At 49.4% G+C, this 22,610-nt stretch overlaps 8 protein-coding genes across 8 annotated transcripts; 3 read left to right on the plus strand and 5 right to left on the minus strand.

Moving 5' to 3' along the window:
- Window positions 1-863: 863 nt before the first annotated feature.
- PENARI_c027G04257 (Zn(II)2Cys6 transcription factor) lies at window positions 864-3,139 on the minus strand (the record flags this gene model as incomplete). The annotated part of the gene is made up of 7 exons (XM_022636066.1): window positions 864-1,233; window positions 1,284-1,466; window positions 1,512-2,113; window positions 2,166-2,246; window positions 2,302-2,615; window positions 2,668-2,945; window positions 3,051-3,139. The coding sequence occupies 7 exons, from the start codon at window positions 3,137-3,139 to the stop codon at window positions 864-866; spliced, it is 1,917 nt and encodes a 638-aa protein (XP_022484028.1).
- Window positions 3,140-3,380: 241 nt separating this feature from the next.
- Window positions 3,381-5,344, minus strand: PENARI_c027G04631 (uncharacterized protein; the record flags this gene model as incomplete). Its single annotated transcript, XM_022636069.1, has 3 exons — window positions 3,381-4,492; window positions 4,555-5,190; window positions 5,260-5,344. 3 exons carry the CDS (start codon window positions 5,342-5,344, stop codon window positions 3,381-3,383), a joined length of 1,833 nt encoding a protein of 610 aa, XP_022484050.1.
- A 568-nt stretch (window positions 5,345-5,912) lies between these two features.
- On the plus strand, window positions 5,913-7,374 carry PENARI_c027G09376 (uncharacterized protein; the record flags this gene model as incomplete). Its single annotated transcript, XM_022636112.1, has 2 exons — window positions 5,913-5,997; window positions 6,050-7,374. 2 exons carry the CDS (start codon window positions 5,913-5,915, stop codon window positions 7,372-7,374), a joined length of 1,410 nt encoding a protein of 469 aa, XP_022484115.1.
- Window positions 7,375-8,071: 697 nt separating this feature from the next.
- Window positions 8,072-9,856, plus strand: PENARI_c027G04227 (cytochrome P450; the record flags this gene model as incomplete). Its single annotated transcript, XM_022636065.1, has 3 exons — window positions 8,072-8,204; window positions 8,258-9,094; window positions 9,150-9,856. 3 exons carry the CDS (start codon window positions 8,072-8,074, stop codon window positions 9,854-9,856), a joined length of 1,677 nt encoding a protein of 558 aa, XP_022484103.1.
- Window positions 9,857-10,662: 806 nt separating this feature from the next.
- On the plus strand, window positions 10,663-11,597 carry PENARI_c027G10849 (Mic19 family protein; the record flags this gene model as incomplete). The annotated part of the gene is made up of 3 exons (XM_022636132.1): window positions 10,663-10,721; window positions 10,927-10,984; window positions 11,055-11,597. The coding sequence occupies 3 exons, from the start codon at window positions 10,663-10,665 to the stop codon at window positions 11,595-11,597; spliced, it is 660 nt and encodes a 219-aa protein (XP_022484011.1).
- A 296-nt stretch (window positions 11,598-11,893) lies between these two features.
- Window positions 11,894-14,610, minus strand: PENARI_c027G08067 (ribonuclease P/MRP protein subunit POP1; the record flags this gene model as incomplete). The annotated part of the gene is made up of 2 exons (XM_022636101.1): window positions 11,894-14,212; window positions 14,275-14,610. 2 exons carry the CDS (start codon window positions 14,608-14,610, stop codon window positions 11,894-11,896), a joined length of 2,655 nt encoding a protein of 884 aa, XP_022484048.1.
- Window positions 14,611-14,823: 213 nt separating this feature from the next.
- Window positions 14,824-16,942, minus strand: PENARI_c027G02464 (putative MFS drug efflux pump; the record flags this gene model as incomplete). The annotated part of the gene is made up of 8 exons (XM_022636050.1): window positions 14,824-15,234; window positions 15,288-15,418; window positions 15,480-15,852; window positions 15,905-16,284; window positions 16,336-16,492; window positions 16,554-16,612; window positions 16,662-16,740; window positions 16,790-16,942. 8 exons carry the CDS (start codon window positions 16,940-16,942, stop codon window positions 14,824-14,826), a joined length of 1,743 nt encoding a protein of 580 aa, XP_022484074.1.
- A 748-nt stretch (window positions 16,943-17,690) lies between these two features.
- Window positions 17,691-20,687, minus strand: PENARI_c027G02567 (uncharacterized protein; the record flags this gene model as incomplete). Its single annotated transcript, XM_022636052.1, has 6 exons — window positions 17,691-18,068; window positions 18,181-18,678; window positions 18,748-18,787; window positions 18,858-18,912; window positions 18,967-20,622; window positions 20,672-20,687. The coding sequence occupies 6 exons, from the start codon at window positions 20,685-20,687 to the stop codon at window positions 17,691-17,693; spliced, it is 2,643 nt and encodes an 880-aa protein (XP_022484051.1).
- Between the last annotated feature and the right edge of the window lie 1,923 nt (window positions 20,688-22,610).

The raw sequence follows: 22,610 nt of genomic DNA on the forward strand, positions 1-22,610 counted from the left end.
TGTTTTCCTGTGACGCCACGAACCGTTTGACGTACTGTAGAATTGTGTGGGGATACCTGCATTTCTCCAGTTACACATTTTCCCCCGACTTCACCGGTGAGCCACACTGGTTAGGACAAGGGGAAAAATGCACGGGGCTCGTCTGCCTCATTGGACCAGATGTCGGCCCTAGTTTCTGGACTGCGTATGGGCATGTCGTAGCAGGTTTGGACTCTGTAGAGATCGGGATAGATCGGCCCCAACACGGCATTGTCATTCGGCTCCAATCAATGTGAATGGTCAATGGCCCGAAAAATCTACGGAATCCCGATGCCCCCAGGTGTTGAGACATTGTGGCTTTTCTCTTATTCATAGTTATTCTTTTGCCTTCTAGGGCAAAACAGTGGTTGCAAGCCACGTCTGCACTAGACGTCATTTTCACCCTTCTCCTCATAACATATAAGTTAATCCGGATGTTACAGTAGGCGCTCCATGCCTTCTCCATTCCCTGCTAGATGGACACCCTCCTTTTTTATAGAGAAGTTGGGTCGAACCAGTGTTATGTTCTTGAGTATTGAGCGCAATTACATTATTTCCTGGTCTCTCGGAAGCCTGAGGATTATACTTTCCTAATTAGACATTATCACGTGACACCCTTAATATTTCGCTTGATTTTATATTCATCTGTCCCTAAGGAAAAGGACTGGAGCCTCAAGACTTGGACGTTCTAGCTGAATGCCACTTCTAGCGATATACCGAATCTTTAATTAGATGGCTTTCTTCTAAGACATCTCATATAGGTACCAGTTTATAGCCTTCATCAGAAATAGAACAATTTACTTCAGGATAGAGTTTAAAAAGAACCGGTTTGAATCGGCATATGACTATGTTTGCATGCTGTTAAGGGACTCCCAGAAATTGAAAATCGAAACCTCATCCATCAGCGCGTCAATAGCATCTTCACCTATAGTTATTCCAGCCATAGGGTCATCGACCGAAATATCCTGTGGTAGTGAAGATTCAGATGAAGCCAGCTCTGGTATGGTAGACTGGGCCACATAGCTTGGGAAAATGTGATGAATAGCTGCTAGGAACATACCCCGGAACAATGAAGAGGATGGGTGGGTGTGTTGCATTTGCTCCAGAACCATCATGCACAATTCTAGTTTGTTGAGACCTAGACGCCGAGAAAGGGGACCGGGCGATTTGCAATTTAGAAGGTGGACATGCATGGCTGGCACTAATAGTGGTGGCCTAGAGTGATTGTCAGATATGTGCTTTTGTAAAAGTCTTTTTGTACCCACGTCATGGGGCCAGAAAAATCTAGCAGCTTCTCACGGACTAGACTGTCTAGTACAGCATTTGTCTGTAGCGCAGCGGTGTCAATTGAGTTTCGGACGTGACTTTGCCATGAGTTCTGGCGAGGTATTGGTAGCCCCTCGGGTGTCTTTGTAATGAACGGGCGATAAAAGGTGATAAGGAATGCTCTTTTGACTGTTAGAAGAGCTTTCAGACAGATCAAGTGCACTCACTGGTAATGAAGCTCAAGGTGGTATAAGTAAAAGGTCGCAAACGGACTTGATCCTGTGTCGTGGTTGGTTGGGAGTTGGAAAAGCATAATCTTTCGCTCGAGCTCTTCAACCTGTTGGAAAGACGGGCTGGGCCCAAACGGTTGATAGCTCAAGGTCAGAGTATCTCCCAAAAGCTGAGTGAGTTGTATCATTGTGACCCAATAGTCCGCCAGCTGTGGCAAATCCTTCGGGATATACGCGGCAGACCCAGGTAATTCAACAAAATCACTTAGCATATCATCTGCAGAAGGCATCATCGTGTTACAGTCATTCATGTTGATTCTCAATGGACGACCCATTGTAAGACTGAGCCAACGGTCTCGGAAGACACAGGTCCACCAAAGACGACGCCAAAGACGCTGTTGCTGCTCGGGGATAGGCGAAGTGGCGCAGACTGCACTAGAGAAACGATGCAACCCAATTGATTGACAAAGGCTGATTGCTACCCCAAGCCAATACCATGGTTGTGTGTGGGTATCAGCTTCAGAGTGGTAGAATCCCAAGAGTAGCGCCGATTGTAGGAGAACCGTGTGGTCTGTTTCGCCGCCAATATAGTGCAAGCACTAGTAACTCGCCGTTAGTACAGAAATCCGAGTTAACTGCTATGGCCCTTACCTTTGCCCGAGAATACATAGAGTCCTTCATATCCTTTCTGGACGAAAAGCCCTCTAGTCTCCAAGTATCGGCCGAGATATACTAAGTTTGCGTTAGTTAAATTGGATTTCTGAACAAGGGAGTGTTGTAGCTTCACATTTGCCGCAACAAAGCAAATGCTCCATATCAGTAGCAAATTATGTTGTGGGTTATCTCCGGACGGATATAATTGTGGAAGCGTGGTAGCGTCTACCACCGGCGTAAGGGGATGCACATGATGAAAATATGCCTGCAGAAGCTCATTGTAAGTCTTCTCCCGAGGCAAATTGAAGACACCCTTGTATTGCAGGTATTCTTTATCTTCAGGGGATAATTTGGTCGATGTTTTGGAAGTGAGTAAGATGTGCCTTTGTACAGGCTGCCGGGGAGATGAACATATATCGAAGACACCACCAAATCCAGGAGAATCACCTATAAACTTAAATAAGCGTCATATGAAGCAATATGCCTGCATGTTACGAACCAGTATAGAATGGCGCTTGGCCATTTTTGTTGTTTCCCCCCAGAACTTTGGTTGCGATCTCAACGCCGGTCTGCTCTTCATCACGGCGATGCGGATATTCCGGGGGATGAGACACACTCCTAGCGACAGCTACTGGAGGTCGAATAAAATTTTGCACCTGAGAGGCATCTGGAAATGCATCCACTGAAGTCGAAGACTGAGAGACCATCCCGGTAGGGTGCGTATTGACCGGGCTGCTGACTGCAGACGCAGCTCGACGTGCATGTTTTTCACGCATCCTAAAAAAGTTAGTATTGATGCCCCAGCAATGACGGATAAGTCCTCACGTTTGGGCTTTTGCTGGAAGATGACATTCTCTGCCATCTTGTGTACATCCTATACACGGGACGCCGGTCACCGTCACGCTACAACGGACTTTGCGCTGCCTGCAGTTTTGACAGGCAGCAGCCGATCGATAGCGGCGCGTGGACATGGCAACTCTGTCAATTTCACTCTCTCCTTGATGAATCCTCGGGATGCCGAGAGTCAGATAATATCTAAGTCCCGAGCTAAAAAAATGCCGAGGTAAGCAAGCCTACGTCATTCCTTGCCGAGGTATCCGACATTATTTCCCTCAAAACACAAACCTGCAGTCTTTTTGCAGTCTCTTTGAAGAAAACATTGAATTATAAAAGATTCCAATATGACTTCTATGGAACATAACAATTTATAACTCAAGGTCCTAGAAGACTAATTCCAGTAAAGGCCCGGTGATCCTCGTAGTAGATCTTCTCCTTATGGTTGCCGTCCAAATCGCATCGGTAGATACTTCCACCCAAATCAGTGAGGTAGATGTGGGAGTTGATCATATCCAGCTTCAACCCGATCGCTTCATTGAGACCCCTGGTGATGGTTTGATATATCCGAGGGGATTCAGCCGACAGAGGAAGACCGGTTCCATCTAAGCTGATTTTGTTCAACGAGTTGCCCCAGGGAATTTCTCCACGATCAGTCCAGTAAAGTGTGTGAGAATTCTCGTCCACCTCAAGATCAATCGGCTCGGGGAGGTCACTCAGAATGCACTGCGTATCATCTCGCAAACCTCCTGGCCGGCCCTTGGGTGTTGTGATATCGGCACAGAAGATGCGGCCTTTGCCACCCTTTGATGGTCCTTTCTGTGTCCAGTAGAACTTACCCAGGCGGGGGCTGACTGCAACGCCCACGCACCAGTCGCTGACGCTTACTTCTGAGGTAAGATCATGGGCAATATTGTCGATCAGAACATCCAAATTGGAGCCGTCGAACCCACAGCGATAAACTCGACACCCTTCGCGGTCACAGAAATAGACTTGCTGTGCGACATGATCAATAGCAAGTTGCTTAGGAGTATTTATAACACCTGGAGCAACCAGCGTCATGATATCCGACCCATCAAGCTTGGCAGAGTAGACTGCTCCGTCAGACTTCCCTGGAACTCCCATACAAGTCCAGAACATGCGGCCGGAGGCTGGGTCCACGGCCAGTCCATCAGGTAAGGATTGGTCTTTCAAGATTGTTTCATGAAGCTTTCCGTCAGCGGTGACCTTAAGAATTTGTCCTGACGTAGTGCTAGGCGTAGAAGCTGAGAGGCCCACATCCAAAACTAAAATGTCCGGGGCTCTTGAGTTGACCTTAGTGGCGGTCGATTTTTCGCCTGGAGCATAGAGACCGCCTTGCGAACACTTAGTTCCTAGCTTGCCTTGGTCAAGGTAATTGGTTTTCAAAAAGCCGACGGTCTTCTCCGGAGATAGTCCACGTTCATTCACATAATGACTCTCGATGAAGGCAACGGTGTCTAGGCCAACGTCTAAAATGAATTTGTCAGCCAAAAGCAACCCCCCATGCGAGAAACCAGGGTAAGTGACTTACTGTCCATCATCTGGCAGGGAAGGGATGCCCCTTTGACGAACATCTCAAGCCACATGGCATCAATTTCTTCGGGAACTGAAACACCCTCGGCAAGAATAGTCAAAACCTCCCGCTTCACAGCAGCCCAGAGTCGATTGAAAATGAACCCAGTAGACTCTTTCCTTGCAACATAAGGGATGGTAGCGGCCTCCTTAGAGCGTTCAACCATGAAAGGGAATATCTCCGGAGAAGTATATCCATCAGTCATGAGCTCCACAATCATACACTGAGGTGGCATATAATAATGCATGTTCAGAATGCGCCCCTTAGTCAGATCCGTGACGCCGCTGATCATCTCGGAAGACTTGTACGAAGATGAGTTGGAAGCCAAGATGCAGTCTTCCGCAGCAATGGCTTCCAGTTCTGCAAATGTAGCAATCTTGAGTCCGATCTTCTCGGGAACAGCTTCAATGACAAGCCAGGCATTTGCAACGGCATCTTCCATGCCTTCGAATGCCTCAAAAGACCCGGGGACTTTTCCGGTCTTCGCGCTGTATGCTTGCACATTCTCTTGGATGTATGCAATTCCATCCACTCGTTGTTGCTCGCTGGGGTCTCGAAGTCGAACATCGTAGCCGGCTGATGCCCAAACGCACCCTGGTGTGGAAAATCTTATCAGCATTAAAGTACATTGAACAACATACCGTAACGTTATGTGATACGTACCTACTCGACGGCCGAGTACACCCGCGCCAAGAATAGCGACGGGGCGATTGCGGTAGTCTCGCGGTGGTTGCCAAGTTGGCTTCATGTTAGATAGCAAGTAGTATGGATGTGGTTAAAAGGTAACTGAGATTTGATGTTCAGAGTGTCAAATATATGGGACTTCAGATGATTGCAGACATTCCCTTTTATGTCCCATGGCTTTCAGTATCATGCCGTTCATCCTCGGAAATCCAGCGACACTGAGACCGAAACCGACATCAAGGAAGCCGACAGTCCCGTTGATGGAACCGGGGGAGCAGGAATAGCAAACGCCGCTCGGGATCAATGCCTCGGAGTCTCCATTCTCGGGCCGTGAAAGAAAAAGAGCAAATCCATACCGAAGAATAATACGGAATATCGTTTCCTACTTGGATGGTCGAGGTCCTGTTTTGCTGCTGATGGGCCCAACACACTGTGGAGCACGATGCCGAGGTAGTCTACCTCGGAAAGCACTGGCATGGAAATACCTCATGTTCGTTTGGTTAGACAATCGGATTAAAACAAAGGAGAGTCAAATCTTTTCCCCCCCTCCCTGAAGGTATAAATGCATTTGGCCGCGAATCAGTGCCGCACCAAAAGTCCTCCGTTGTCAATCCTGCAACTCCCGCATCAAAATGTCATCTCTGAAAGAGTTCAACGTGAGCGAAGTGGCAGCTCATAATTCCAAAACGGATTTGTTTGTCATAATTCATGGGAAAGGTACTTTTCGTCTTTTCAACTTGAAGTTAGTCTAAGGTTCTGACATATCTAGTCTACGATATCACAAACTACGTACGAGACCATCCGGGAGGCGCGGACGTGTTGATAGATGTCGCCGGCGGAGATGCGACAGCTGCTTATGAAGATGTCGGTCACTCAGAGGATGCAAATGAGATTCTCGAGACATACTTGGTTGGAACCGTCAAGGATGCGCAACAATTCGTTCAACCCAAGACCGTTCGCGTGATCCAGCAACGCTCCTCCAGCACAGACACGTCCAAGAAAACATCACCGACCGCAAAAGCTGTAACAGCAATTAGCGCCACGCTTACTGCGACTGCAGTAATCTACATTTCCAGCAAGCATCGTCAGGCTCTTGGTGACTTGGTTACAAACTATACCACAGCTTCTTGGAGAATCACCAACACTCATGTGCCATACCTAAGTTTCCTCCGTGGTGGATTTTCAAGTGGATTTGCAGCTGCTACACTGGCATGTACGGCTGTTGGTGGAATCATAGGGAGTAAACTCTCCAGCTTCACCAAGATCGATTCTGGCTTCACAAAATACCGTCCACACATCAAAGCCTCTTCCGTGAAGAAGCAAAACCCGCATCTCACAAAAGGCTTCCTCGAACCCAAGAATTACAAAAAGCTCCCGCTGGTCAAAAAAGACCAGTTGTCGTCCAACGTGTTTCGCTTCGTCTTCCAACTTCCCAGTTCACGGGACGTAATCGGACTCCCCATCGGCCAGCATGTTGCCATCAAAGCCATGGTCAACGGTGCCGCTGTCTCGAGGTCCTACACACCGACATCCAACAATCTAGATCTTGGAAGACTGGAACTAGTCATCAAATGCTATCCGGACGGTCTTCTCACTGGGCAATATCTTGCGGCTCTCGAAGTCGGTGATAAGGTGGAATTCCGGGGGCCGAAGGGTGGAATGAAATATCACAACGGTCTTTGCAAGAAGATCGGCATGATCGCCGGTGGAACTGGAATCACCCCAATGTATCAACTTATCCGGGCCATTTGCGAGGACGACCGAGATACGACTGAGATCAGTCTGATCTACGCCAACAGGTCTGAAGAGGATATTCTTCTTCGTCGCGAATTGGAGACTTTTGCTCGAGCTTATCCCAAGAACTTCAAGCTCTGGTATATGCTTGATCATCCTTCTAAAGACTGGGCCTATGGCAAGGGATATGTCACGCCTGAAGTGATGGCTGCAAAGCTGCCGGCATCGGCGCCTGATACGAAGATCATGCTCTGTGGGCCACCAGGGATGGTGAATGCTTCGAAAAAGAGCTTGGTGGCAGCTGGTTTTGAAGCTCCTGGTGCTGTCGCGAAGATGTCAGATCAAATATTTTGCTTTTAAAATCGGCACGGTGGCTAGCTGCTTTTTGTCAACCCTAGATCGTTTGTTTAGATATTTGTAAATAGAGCTATTTGCCCATGTGTTTTTTTATTCTCGCCGTCAATCAACATTGAATCATGTATATACATGAATGGACTCGCTCTAATCTACGATAGACGTATTTTTCTACAAGGACGACAGGTATACAGAGCAGGATGTCTTTTTGCTGCCACTTCGTATTACAGAACCGAACGTAAGACCATGCTTGTGGACTACGGCAATTTTTTATTTTTATTTTTATTCTTTTCACCCTCTCTTCTAGATCGAGAAACCAATTCTTTCAACTTATTTTGAACCAACAAAAAGTCTCTGCATCTAGTGGTGCTTATCCATTTTTAGTTTGACCCTCAATTATTGGAGGACCTGCGAAGTTCCATAACCGGAGAATGCCGTGGCACCGAGTGCTATCACTACAATACACAGTGGAGGCCAAGTTACCTCGGAACTTTTCTAGCATCATTTTTGGCCTTCCGAGGTAGTGTCAGGCATGCAAGACCAATCGGAAACCAAGTGTGACCCACACACCGAGGAAGCGGCATCCCGAACTATGCAATCACCGGGGATATTTTTATCTACTTGAAACTCTTTTGTTGATATAAAGGCTTGTATCTGTGTTTGCATATACTATCTAAATTGCTCAGTACCTCATCACATCGCAATGCCCGCAAAGCAATTCTATCTCCTTGGAGAGGCAGTGTCCTCTGCTAGGAACATTGATTTCGATCCAACAAGTGGCTTAGAAGACCTTAAGCACTTGATTGCAGCTAACTTCGCAGTCGTTGAGCCTAATGGTAGGTTGAAAGCATGACTCAACTATCTCTTACGACTAACTGGTTCTCTATAGGTATCGGTTTCCAAGCTCAAGACTACGAGCTGAACGATGTTTCAGAAATCACTTCGGCAGACACACCAATTGCCATCACCATTGATGGGCACGCGATCCGTGACCCTCCGGGACCGAAGGGTCTGCCTATTGTCGGAAATTTCTTCGAAGTATACCCTGATCACCTTGGCAATCACCAACGTCTTTTCGAACAATATGGACCTATCTTCAAGACAACGAATCTCGGACGTTCAACCTACCATACCAATGATCCAAGTCTCGCCGCAATAGTTTTCGCCGAATCTGACTTCTTCACCAAGGAGATTAACGAAGCTCACCCGCTCTATCCTCTGAAGCAACAGGCTGCTGGTGTTTTCCTTGGAGATACGGACACTCCTGAGTGGAGAGTGACGCATAAGTTTCTACCACCAGCCCTTGGCCCTAAGGCTGTCCGTCACTACGCACCTATGATGCAGAAGACAGTGGAAGATTCTTTTGAGGTTTTTGATGCCCTCGATGAGCAGGGTGAAGCGTGGAACGTTTATCAGTATATGCTGAAACTTGGATCTCAGGCCGTTGGCAAGCTCACTCTTGGTTTGGATTTCCAGCATTTCACATCTCCAAATGCTCAACTCCATGAGATGGTTCATTTGATTGCGGATATTCTTGCTCTTAACAAGAAAGTCTCATCAAAGGGAGACTGGTACGGTCGACTACCTTTCGGTGATCCACAGCGGCTTAGAACGACCAAAGCCAGAATTGAGAAGCTTGTAGGAGAATCAATCAAGAAAGCTGAGAGTGGTGGAGTGGAAGACCTTCCACTTCAAGATGCGGCGCTAAAAGCGTCCAATATGGTCGGTGAGTAAATATCACACGTTATCTTTCTTCTGTTTAAATCCTAACTACTGTGCAGACTATGCAATTCGTGCAACCGACAATAAAGGAGAAAAACTTCCAAAGGACAGCTTGATTTGGGCTTTGCTCGTCGCGACAGGAGCCGGCTTCACAACTACAAGTTCTCTATTGTCCTGGTTGATCTACGGTCTCGTCACATACCCTGGGATGCAAGACAGACTTCTCCAGGAGTTAATTGACAACGGAATCGACGAGAACACCGAAATTACAGCGGATGTCACTGACCGACTCGATTTCCTCGACAAGTACATCAAGGAAATGCAGCGTCGCCACAACCCAAGTTTCCAGCCGGCACGAACCGCCAAGGTAGACCTCGTGCTTCCAGGTGGTTACAAGATCCCCAAAGATTCCGTTGTGCTCCCGGCTCTCCATCACATTCATAACAATCCTGATCTGTGGGATAATCCTCACAAGTTCACTCCTGACCGCTGGGACACGGATGAGGTCAAAAACAGACACAAGGCAGCCTACGTCCCATTCGCAATGGGTCCGCGCATGTGTATTGGGTTTAACTTCGCTCTTCAAGAGATCAAAGTCTTCCTTCCAAAGCTGATATATCGGTATAAATTCATTCGGGAGGGTGATGGACCGATCGAGTATGATCCCATGTTCCAGTTGATTCGGCCCAACAACCTCTACGTCAGAGCGGAAAAGAGGGTCAAGTGGCCGCCGAGGACCGATGCCTTGGGAAATGAGCAGGTTTGAAAGTCTCGAAGCATGGATAATAATGTATGCAGAGCAAACAAGTTCGGTAGTTTGAGGCGAGTGGAAGGCCATAGGATTATAGACATAGAACACGGATGCATATTCAAATCAATTACATACAATACATTAGTAACCAAATCCAAGCACTTGATACTTTGTGTCAGAATGTTGTTTCTCAGGATTACCTTGGTAATTAAATAGTCGATTATGAAGGATTTGAGGGCCTTACCGATCTACTTCATCCAAGCCTCGCGATGCCACAGATCGCGTGACGTCTTCATTCATCATTTTCAAGAGACAGCAGGCTAGATGATGATCTGAATTGCTTCTCTGTCATCTTGAACACCGAGGTCAAGCTCTTTCAACACCTCGGCTTGCCTCTCGTCAAACGGCCAGGGAATATGTATACATGGCCATTCTTCCTGCACCGGGCAGAGCATCTCGGTCAAAACTATGCTCGGATGTTGTGACACTCGCTGCTCCGATCGATGTGGTATCCATTGGTCTCTGCTTCTCTTTGCGTACATGTAATTATTATTTGGAGCATGTTGGCGTTGGTTCTCTAGTTGGGGTTTTCTAATACATGCCGACTTCAAGAAAAGTCAATTGATGGGAAATGAGTTACAAAGGTGTTCAGAAATATTCCGTCCTACAGAATAGAAAGGAAGACATCTCTGTTCACCTGGGCAGTTGAGAGCAAATATGACTAAGCACACGTGACCTCCAACATCCTCCGAGCGGATCGGGAGAGCGGGCATTGTGAATGCACTTCTATTCCCCTTCACAGGACTCGTCATTCACGAAAAATGGGTGCTGGCAACTCTAAGCCCGAGGCTTCGGCCGGCTCACAACATGTGTTCTCCAGGTAATTGCCCTCCGACCTCGCAGCTTCCGCCGCATTTGGTGCTGGTCGACCGAGGGAGCAGAAACAACCTCTCAATTGACGTCAATTGGGAAGAAGAGATGACATTGTCAAGATGAAAGCTCTCCCTAAGATGCCAGCGCCATATGCGATTTCGCGGAGCACTGTTAGAGAACTCTACAACCATAGCTAACCCATCCATGCACAGCAACTCGCCCGTTCAGTTCTCCTCGAACCTAGTGGACGCCCTCCAGTCCAACTCGGAGGTATGTATAATCCTGCCTTAACCAAGCTCCTAAAGCCAAACACAAACTCACCAACAATCAACCCAACCAGACCGACTCCACCCGCTCCAAAGCCCTGGAACTGGAGATCCAAAACCGCGTCGCACAGGAACTGCAACGCCTCCGCGAACGCGAGCAGCAAACCCTCGCCGAGATCGAGAAGCGCATCGCCGAGTCAAAGGACACAACCTCCCTGCCAGTCACAACTGCCACCGCCCCGGTCGCATCCAGCTCCTCCGGCTACCCAGCCGGCTCATTGGACCTGGACGCGCCGCGGATCCCCTTCGCGGGCCGAGAGCACGACCCCGTGGCCACATTCGCCGCGCCGCAGGAACCCGCCGCCGCACAGCCCGTGGCCAAGCGCGACGTGTCGCGCAACGCTGTAGCAGCCGAGATCGAGCAGTTGCGCACCAAGCTCGATGGACGGAGGAAGGTTGCGGACCTTGACGACAGCGTTGCCAAGGCCAGGTCGGATGTTGTTAGCTGCCTGCGGTTGAATGACCGTCGGCCATTGAACTGCTGGGAGGAGGTTGATGCTTTCAAGCGTGAGGTTGCGCGCTTGGAGGCCGCCTTTGTGGATCGCATTGTGGGTTAGATTTAAGCCGAGGACGAGCGGATATGAGTGAAGTCTCTACGGTTGTTTGGGCCTTATTGGATTGATTGGGCCTATTGCTGCTGTACTGTATGTATAGAACGTGCATTTTTCTTTGTTCCATTTGTTTTCACCCCATTAGGATAGAATTAATCCAAGGATGAGAGTGGATCTTGGTCAGTGGCTTTCAAGTCATTATATTGTAACAAGCAACTAGTATAGACTGGCCAGGGTCAGGTTACTGGGATAGATTTGCTGTATCCACAACTGGGTATCTTCGTTGCAAGGGTTCTTAGATATCATACAAAATCCCACATCGCTAATCGTCCACTCTTCTGTCCGGAAGTCCGAATTATACACATCCTTCTCTCGGATGATTTGACATCAGACTCCAGCACCTTAGACAGCTGGATACAGCCAACTCCTGTCCCTTTGGCTTCTGAGAGGTTATAATTGCCCGTGGTAACAAAGCCAATCAGATCATCCTCGGTGGGAACATCTAAATGCTCAGAGTCAGGTTCTCCAGCAGCAGAGCCCGAGATGAGAGACTCGGCAAGGAGACGTCGAGCCTCCTCGGAAGCAGGCTCAGATGTTGCCTTCTTCGAGGTGTTCGACCGACCAGCCTTGTGACTTTTAGAAGCAAGATCGAGCCATTTACGGCGTAGGGCTGGATCAGTAGGGAGGCGGTAGATTCGTGCATGGGGCGTAGGTGTACCGCGCCCAGTGAGAGATATATAAACAGTGGCAAGAGCGGAAGCATCAACAGATTCCTTGTTGAGCTTGTTCAGGGTTATGTGGGTATCCGCCGAGGCTAAACGGACATTGTGAATGTCGAGCGGTGGAACAGCGAGACAGGTAGTTTCATCTGTAACCTTCTCCTTAGACTGGGTCGACTTTTCGTTGGAGCTCTTGTCACTGGTGTCAACATTCTCAGTCTTCGAATCAGAAACATCTGGTTTGGGCCCTTGAAGGAGCCGTTCCCAATCACACGCCCAACCGCGACCAATCTCACCCTTGGGACGGTCCTCGCCCAGTAGGATATTGTCGTACTCGGCACGACGGCCCTTGGGACGCCGCTCCCATTCACGCCGAGATTTCTCAGTATCACGTTGTCCCCATTCCCAGCCAGCTCGCGTTCCTGGGAAGTCTCCAGGGAACCAAGGCTCACCCGCTTCGAACGCAAGCTGTTGTTGCTCTTTCAGGCCACCGAGGCATGGGTTTCCTCCGCTTGATAGTGGGTAGTACATGATGGAGTACCAGACTGGAACGACACATTTCCAAGGTAAAAGGATGGTGAAAGATCCCGGGGCATTGCTGCGCCTAGACCGAGCTTGCGGCTTGTTTGCAAGAATGATGACCGGGATTTGGGGGTCAGTCGGCTGAGCTGGCGGGAAGTTACCAGGCCCAGCAACGGTACGGCGCCTGTTGATGGCTTTCTGGCTCGGAAGCAGACGAGCTGCCGTCAACCGACTTGATCGGTCAAATAGCGAGGGCGAACCCTGTGTTTTGTCTGGATGCCATGAGGCGAGCGCAATAGCAAGGTCGCTCATGTGAGATTCGTTGTCGGGGACATGAATGGTACGTGAGGGGAAGTGCAGACGTGGATCAGCGATATCAAAGGAGAGGAGGGCATTTTGTGGCAGAGAAGAAGGATTTGATACTCCCAGAAGAGATTGCCAGACAGCTTCCGGGCTATTCTCTGGGGCTTTGCCGTCAGCTCCAAGAATTGGCTTCAATGCCGCCAGCAAAGCCTCTACAGATCCTGGCCCGGTGATTTCGATGCTGCCAATTTCAAATCGCAGGTCCTCTACCATGACAGGAGGATTCTGCCTCTTGGATACATCAAGAAGATCTGTCCACAGCTGAAGGAACGCCGAAGGGTGGACCCTGATGAAGAGTTTCCGATAATTCTTCTTGGATGTTTTGTGAGATTTGTCGGCATCAACCATCTCAACATCTTCTTCCTTGCGGCGGGCACACCAGATCAATGTAACCGGCGCAGTTGGACGTTTCGAATAATCCCTTTCGAACGTCCAGGCTTGCAGAGATCGAGTTCCTGCTCTCCATTTATTCCCTTTGATACCCCATGCATTGTCCCCATCGACACCAACTGCCATGAGAACAGCCTGAATCGCTGCCTCTGTGCCCTCCAGCTGAATAGTAGACATATAACTCATATCCCACGCTACAGCCCCCCTAGCGCCCCGAGCCCGATGAGTAGGACGGTAACTTTTTTCTGTGGGAGACAACGGAATAGCAAAGCGCCAGATTGGGTCTTTGCTAGTTGCCATATGGGCACGTTTGGCGTGGTACAAATGAGTGGGCAACCAGTGCTTGCACTTCTGGCGCTTGCGGTATTTGGGCTCTGCTGGCGTCGGTCTAGAAAGCTTGTTCTTCTTGATCTTGGGGACCCGCGGTGCGATATCAAACGCATGGCTACCCTCTTTCTCCAGGGTAATCCCATTCTCTTGGTCCCGCTTTTGCTTCGCTGCCACCCGTCGAGCCTTCGTCTTTGCGTTAATAGCCTGTAGGCGCCGAGCGGTTTCGAGTCGAATGCGCATCACGTGCGATGGTTTGCGTCTGCGCGCTGTGACGGTAGGTGTATTGTCCTCGAGCATCTAACAATTGAAATCGCGTGTCGGTCAACAGTCATACCTAATCAGAGATCACTGCTAAATACCTCTCGCTTCGCCCGAGCCCTCAACCTCCGCGGAACACGCTTCACATTGTGGCTCGCCGTTCGCCGCCGCAACTTACGGGGCACTTTTTGGAACGCCCGAGTCGTCAGAGCATTTTTCGACCGTTGCATTCCCTCCTCAAGCGCCTGGATCTCGAATGCGCGGGCTGCGGAGTAGGCGGCCACATCGAGCTCGCCCGTTGCGGAGAGGGCGGCGTCGGTCGACTGCACTGCCAAGGTGCGGGCGTCGAAAGTTTTGGCGCGCTTGCGAGCTGCCCCAGATGCGCCATTTGCACCAGGCGGAGCGAATGGCTTTCGCTTGGGGGCGTGGGAGGCCATGGCTACTGGTTGAGTTGTGTGTCGAAGTTGCAAGTTAAAAAAGTTGCCGGGCTTGGCGCGTCATGATCGGCGGCCCACTATGAAGTATTTACATGTGCTCTTATGAGTTAACTTTACTGTTTAACGGAGATATTAAATAGATCATTCTCATGACAAAAGGCCACCCTCATTATAAGTAGATAGTTCATATACGAATTGGTTACATATCCTTCCTCACATCACGACGGCCACATGGTCAGTCATATACTTCTTGATATCACCCAAGAAGCAAGCAGCCACGATTGAGATACCGCCGAACGCAATGCTAACATAGTATACCCACTTGTATCCTTCAGCGTATGCGAGCTGCCCAGCCTGCACAACCATCTGGTATGCAGTCTCGTTGCCAGCAATGCCAGGGACGTTGCGGATCTCGTCCAACAACGAGGCACCTGTCAGTTCGATTACTTCGCCAATTAACTTGACATCGGTGATATTGAGCTCCTTCATCATTACTCCACCAATGTAGTATGTTGCCTTGGGAACAAACTTGGAGATGAAGACGTTGTAGTAGATGGTGTAGCCAATGCCGCCGCCCACTACACGAATAGAGAGGGTGAGTGCAGAGATAGTGGCAATAAGATCCTTGAGAGAGGTTAGTCTTGGATTGACGGTGTTCTGTATATGAATCAACATACATCAGGGCAAATGATGGTCGTGATAATTGAGGCTGGCACCACGATTCCTCCAATTCCGAGGCCGGCAAGGACGAGGATTCCCCAAAGCTGATACATATTGTCGACTCGACCGATAGACATGGCGCCACATCCTGGTAGTGAGAGAACATTAGCATCCTTTCGTCCCAATATAGGAGTCCGTCGAACACTCACCTGCTGTCATCAGAATACTACTGATAATCAAAAGCTCTTTATTATGTCCTCGGAAGACACTAAGCAGAGCTAGCACAATGCACGCCCCAGCCATGATACTGAAACCGATAGGAATACTGCGAACTCCAACCATCACAGGATCATGACCGTAGACGTTGAAGGACTCCGTGGGCCAGAACATGAGCACGGAGAAGAAGTTTGCACCGGAAATAAAGGTAATGACGAGAGTCAGACCCAGAGTCCGGGGCTCTTGCTTCAGGCGAGATGGGAAGATAGGATATTTGGCTCCGTAGATCTCCCAGAATCCAAATGCGACAAGCAGGAAGAATCCGATGATCAATGGTGCCAGGACATGGGCAGAGCTCCAGGGGTACTAGAAAGAGTCAGTCGATTTAACATCCTCCATAGTTTATATCGAAGCATACCATGTATCCACCCCATTGCAAGCCGGCCAGGAAGATAATCAGGCCAGTGATACTGAGGAACCCACCAACAAAGTCGATGCGACCAATAATCTCCTTTCGGCTCATCCCAACAGAGTTCACTCGTGGCGGAGGGAAATAGAAGAAGATCGTGACCAATAGACCAAAAGCACTCCACGCACCGCAGAACGCTCCGACATAGCGCCAATGGCTGTAGTATGCGATAAGCTGAGCCCACAAGACCGAAGGGCAAAATGGCACAATCGTAAAGATTAGAGCGGACACATAGACCCCTCTCTTACGAGTCGGGGCCATTTCAGAAGTAGCAGCTAGGGCAGTCAATTCGTTGATTCCAGCACCAGCGCCAGCAATAGCCATTCCCGCTATAAGCAATGTCAGAGTATGCATTGGATAGTGACAACGACGATACTAACCGATGAAATAGTTCATTGAGTGCACTGTGCTGCAGACAATCATGCCAATAACGATCAGGGATGCGCCGATGATTGCGACAATTCGTCGGCCGATGAGATCAGACAGGGAGCCCACGAAAGGACATACACCAGCGAGACTGAGTAAGTTTGCAAGGACCTATGAAGAATGCTGTTAGTTGATTGTCTACACTCTCCAGGGCTATAGAATCTCCACTGACAAACCAGATCCATCGATCCGCTCCACCAATGTCTGCATAGATATAGGGGGGAATACCACCTGTAAGAATATTAGATGGTGACTTCAGGCTCCATTGATTATCTCATACCAAACAAATAGACCGGGATTTGACTTCCAGTCCACAAGAAAGCCATAGCAACAAAGCTCATGAAGCGGCGGAAGGTCATCTAGCTACCGTTAGTACATCGCACCATAGATCTCACAACAAACTCCTACCGGTATATCCATCTCCGACTCATGCAATCCTTCCTCGGACCCTGAACTAGCCATTTCCCGGTGACTAAGGCGTTGTTCAGAGTCGCTATTCTCCTGGTGCCGCACCACCCCCTTCTCGTCGACAGGGGTCGAGTGATCGGTTAAACCCGTCATAATGGGCAGATCTCAGAATAGAAAGAAAAGATAGAGAGCCCCAGAATAAATAAAGAAACCCGGGGGGATTGACGGGCCCACCGAACTAAGTATGTCAATTCCGATAGATCGAAAGTACGGGGAAATGAACAGAGACTAAAGGACAGGTTGAGAATATATCCCAAGTTTCACAAACGAGTCATGACCGAATGTATCGGAAATGCCCGCTTCGGGAACGAATGAAGAGGCCAAAACGGAGCTTGTCGTGGACTAACGACAAGCCAACGGGCTAAGACTTGACAAGTTTAGCGATAGCCGGGACAAGAATGCTTGAAATCCAGAAAATACCGAGGCAGCTTGGCAATTCGCGTCCAAATCTCCTCACTTTGGGGCCGATTCGACCCCCCCGGAGAAGGGAAATGCGGGGGAGAAAACGTGGAGATGGGAAGTATACACTCGGGCCTCGATCTTGTTTCGGGGGCCATGCCAGAAAGGGAAGAGCTCCGAAACTGTAACATTTATGTGTTAAATCTAGTAGATATGTAAAATGCCAGTGTCCAGATAGCTCATGTAGATAGTGAATGTTCAATATGAGACCCTGGACAATATGAGACCTGGACAATATGAGAGTCTTCAACTGTCACAGTGACCTCCAGACCATACAGCAAAGAAGCAAGAAGACGAGTCGAATACAGCGTAACACGGAAGCTTCCGCGTCACACGGTCGGTTACCCCGGATCCGTCATATCAAGCTATCACGATCCATGGCTCAAAAGTGGTCCCCGACTTTAGCGAGCTGCAGTTTCTTGGGGACAACAAAAAGACCCGTTGCCTCGACACAGAGTCGGCCTGCCATATCGCGGACTTCACACTTGGCATAGCCCTTACTGTCCGTGCTTCGTTCCTGGTCTAGGGTTGTATGCAAGGTATAGAAATTATCCGAGTAGACTGGGGCACGGTAGTTGAGGTTGAGGTTGGCTGTAAGACCAGTTCGCGCAGGGAAATGCCGAATAGCTACTCGTCCCAAGTTCTCATCGATGACCGTGCCCAGCGCGCCGCCATGAACCATCGTTGGCCAGCCTTCCAGGCCTGGCCCAAGGAAGACCACGCTAACGATTTTCTTCTCTTTGTCGTTCCAAAATACTTTCTGTCATGCAGGAAAAGCGTTAGATCAAACGGGATCCCGAGGTTCGGTAGTTGGAGAGATTCGGCATTTGCATGATAGGGCAACACTGCAGACGCCAACGAGGGCAACCAACCTGTAATCCTAGACCTCTGCTACCAGCCAAGGGGCCAGAAGTCAGCCGCTGTTCCTTATGGTCCTCCGAGAAGTTCTCGTAGACGTCCTTCTCCACATAATCTGAGTTGCGGCGCAGCTCCTGCACGATGGGCAGACCAATGTCGAACACGCGTTGTATTTCCTGAAGCTCCATTCGGTCCTCTACAGACCCTGGAGCTGGTGGCGCTGAGACTTTGTCGTCCATCCATTTCCCTGCACCCACGCCAAGCGCTCCAAATATTCCCGCATAGATTAGACGGCGCGGCCACCGCGATGGTCGGGTAGAGGCATTGGGTGCGGTGCTGGACTTTCGGACCGATACTCGCCAAGAGGTTCGTGTTCGTGTCGTAGATTGGCGCAGAGCCGGAAGGATGCGAGAATGGATCATTGTGATCACATTGCTCAGAGATGAGAATGCATTCAACGGATCTTTGAGAGCCGAGGCTAAGGTCACGTGAGCCGGATCGTCATCGGTGGTCTATACTATCTACAAACTACGGAGTCATGTTGCTACAAACTAAGTCAAAGGCAATAATCGATTGGTCACAATAATGGCGTGGAGACGAGCATCACTCATGTTCATCGTTCTATTCATCTAGATGACATTTTAGGCTTTCTCATATGAATAGATGCTTCAATCATACAACCTCGAATTACTCCGTAGGCAGATCAATAGCACGGTAAAGACAAATGAGAGCAGAGTGGGATTCACCTGGACATACTGTTAGTCATGTTTCATGCAGAAAATGTGATGTAATTGACTTACCACCACCGGAAAGAGTCTCGATCTTCTGTGCCTCGACCTCGGTCACAGTATCGTCGTTGAACCACCACCACTTGTCATCCTCTTCGCGGCGCTTGCTGCCGGTCTGAGTATTGTCTTTGTTCTGCTTTTTGACATATGCCGTGTAGTGGCCGCTGTCGGCGCTAGCACCCTGGTGGGTAATCACAGCACGAAGCTCGTACAAGCCAGACTGGTTGGTTCCGCTGTCTCCAGAACTCTGTTGCTTCACCAGCTCTTGGAGTTCTTTCTTGGCGACGCGGATAGACTCCGCCTTCTCGGCTTCGTATTCGGCATCCGTCTTGAAAGTCTCCTCCATCTGGCTATCGCCGTCCTTGTCTTTGGACTTAGCCTTGCTCTCCTCGGCTGCCTTCTTCTTTTGCATGGGCTCCACACTCTCTCCCAGGTCGGTTTCCTTCTTCTGGCGCTCTTCACGCTCCACGGCAATCCTTTGGCGCTTCTGGGCACGCTCAACATCCACTTCCTCCTTGCGGATCTCGCGAACCTTATCCCGAATTGGGATGAGCTGCTTGCGAAGATCGTCGGTGCAGAACTCCACCACATCCAACTCGGCTGGGAATGTCACCTTGCGCATAATCTTCGCCTTCTTCTGAGTCTCACGCTTCCAGTAGAAGCGGACAAAGTGCACCGTAAGGTACTTGGGTAGCCGGGCAATACGGGATCGCTTTTTGTATAGAGAGTTGGTACCCAAAAGAGGAGAGTTCTTTTCAATGTGCTCTTCCAAACCAGACAGAATTCCATCTTGCAAATGGTTGGTTTCCTTTCCAATATGACAATCAAGCTTGTAAAACACGTCGGAACTTTGGCTTGGTTCCTCGCCGAGTTCTTTGGCGGCCGGGTCCTCGCATTCGGTGACGGACTCGAATTGCCCTGCAAGGTATTTGTCCACAAACGAGGTTTTCGTGGCAGACTCTCCCTCACCTTCCGTAATGGTCAGCTTGGCTCTCAGCTGGTTGATAATTTGAGAGAAAGCTTCCTCGGCATCCTGCTGGGCGTATCCTTGTCCGTTTCGGTCACGTTGAGCGAATTGAGGGAAAACGGCCCGGAGGGCGTTTAGGAACATCAATGGAGGAATGCCTTCCTGGGTCTCGGACATTTGCTTGAACAGATCTCGTAGAGCAGCGGCCAAATCGCGCGAACCTCCCAGACCACCAAGACCAAAGCTACTGAGATCGGACAGACCTGAGCCGCCAGCTCCTGCAGTTGGACGATATCGAAGAAGCTCTTCTTGGAGCTCCGGGACACTCCGCAAAGCTTGTAGAGAGGAATTGAGGTAGCATGTGTTGCCCAGATTCTGCAAACCAGCCGGTGTAGCACCCTCCTGCTGGGCCAGGTCCGCCTCGGTCATATCCTCCAAGAACTTGACAGTCTCCTTCGGCCGACCGAGGTCAGCGGAACCCTGGCCTCCGGATGGTGTGCCCATCATCATGAACATCTGCCCGGGTTTGGCGTTGAGAGAGGAAAGTGGAGTATCATCCTTGAGCTGGCCACCCTTGATCAAGACCTTTTGACGGTCGGGTTCAACACCGGTCAGGGAGAATAGCTGGTACTTGAGGGTTTCGCCGTTGGACGTCGGATCGAGCTCGACTTCGTGGCGCTTGCCGGCATGCTTAACAATGACTAGAATTTGTCAGTGACCGTCGGGAAACATAACCTCATCCAGACTTACTCGGTATAGCCGCCATATTGTATGAAATTGAGCGATAACGTTTGAAGAATAGAGAGCTTGAAAGAGCTGAAGGGTAAACAGCGAGAGGCAAGGAAGCGTGGGGGACAATGCAAACTGCCCAAACATCATCATCACCGCCCACTCGGACGTCAACCTCCCCCTCTGCCTAGACACTCTGTTATTTTCGTACTCTACGTTCACTCCTCAATTGTTCAGGGTCATTTTCCCTTGAATACCTGTGTCTAGGCATTCATCTACACGAACTCCGCTACTTCGGTCCTTTATTTCAGTGCCTGTTGGGGGCCTAAACTATCCGCGAGCTACCCTACTTACTGCCTCTGGAAGCTATCGATTACCCTCCACCATGGTGAGTCCTGTGCCACCGAGATATGTTATTCTGTAACTGACAATATCGCAGTCGCAAAGCTTGAGGCCATACCTGCAGGCCTGTCGTTCCTCCCTGACGGCCGCTCTTGCGATCTCTAACTTCGCATCCCAAACATCGGAACGCCGTACGTCTAGATCACGGCACACACATGGGGATATACATACTGACCGTTCTGTGTAAAGACAATGTGCCTGAAATTGAAGCCCAAAGCAGTCCTGAGGTCTTGCTGAACCCATTGACCATCTCGCGCAACGAGAACGAGCGAATGCTCGTCGAACCGAGTGTGAACAGTGTCAGAATCAGTCTGAGGATTAAGCAGGCGGATGAGATCGAACACATTCTGGGTAATACTGGAAATGGCCTGTGCGCGGAGTATGTTCGCTAACCTTCCCCAGTTCACAAGTTCACTCGTTTCCTGACCCAACGAGCCGAGTCGTTCTTCATCTTGCGCAGGAAGCCAGTCGAGGTAATTTGCACTGATATATTAAAACGGTCCAAAGCTAATTCTTTTAGGGCTATGATATCTCCTTCCTCATAACCAACACCCATGTTGAGATGTTGCTCAAGCATAAATTAGTGGACTTCGTCATCCAGTTCATGGAAGAGGTGGACAAGGAGATCTCGGAGATGAAGCTCTTCTTGAACGCGCGTGCTCGATTCGTTGCCGAGTCTTTCCTGACACCGGTATGTTTGCATTGAACGGCCGCTATTGACGATTTACTGACGACGACCCAGTTCGATTAAATCCCCTAGCGTTTTCTTGTTGCTGACTCCGAATAATGAATGACCTTGTGTTTCCTTTCTTTTTCTGTACAGATAGCACAGGCTTGCAATCATTCAGAGAAGCTTTTACTGATGCCCATCCCCCATAATTTCTGAGCCAGTGTATGGGAGAGATATTAGAGTAATAGAGCCACTTGTTAAGTGGATTAGGAGAGTGAAATTCTTTACAGGTACGGGAAAATAGGTTGATATGGTGATCATGTCTGCCAGGGAAACGACGTGGTAATGTATTCATTGTACGCGTTGGAGTTTTGGAGCGTAACAGATTAGAGGGTACAGCATGAGACGACAGTATCATATTCATAGATGCAGCCCATGCGGTACACAAAGCTGGTACAATCCCCAGGTTATATTCGTATACATGTAGCAGGGCTGAGCCTGAAGACCTATCAAGCTTACAAGTATGACTTTACTTGCCGCACGAAACTTGCTTCTGAGTTCAATGGTTTCATAGCCTAGGAGAGCCCTAATATGCTTGCCGCACAGGTACTATGGATGAGATAATAGGTCTCACAATTTCAAGCCATAGGGGGGCAGTTCTCTGGACTCGCAGGAATAAAGCGCCTCCGAAATAGTTATTGGTGGAAGCTCTGCCAGTTCTCTACAATTGGCATCAAAAAGTAATGCAATTGAGCAAGAATTGGCAGAGTTTGGGCGTAAGAACGGTGAGGGTGTGGCTGGTGTGGCGCAGGCCCAATAGGACGTGCGCGGAACACAGCAGCGTGGTAATTCCGCTTTCGCGGTGGCGATGCGTGGCGCTACGCCTTA

Source organism: Penicillium arizonense (genome assembly GCF_001773325.1).
Source record: "Penicillium arizonense strain CBS 141311 chromosome Unknown PENARI_contig027, whole genome shotgun sequence".
In the NCBI taxonomy this organism is placed as follows: domain Eukaryota; kingdom Fungi; phylum Ascomycota; class Eurotiomycetes; order Eurotiales; family Aspergillaceae; genus Penicillium; species Penicillium arizonense.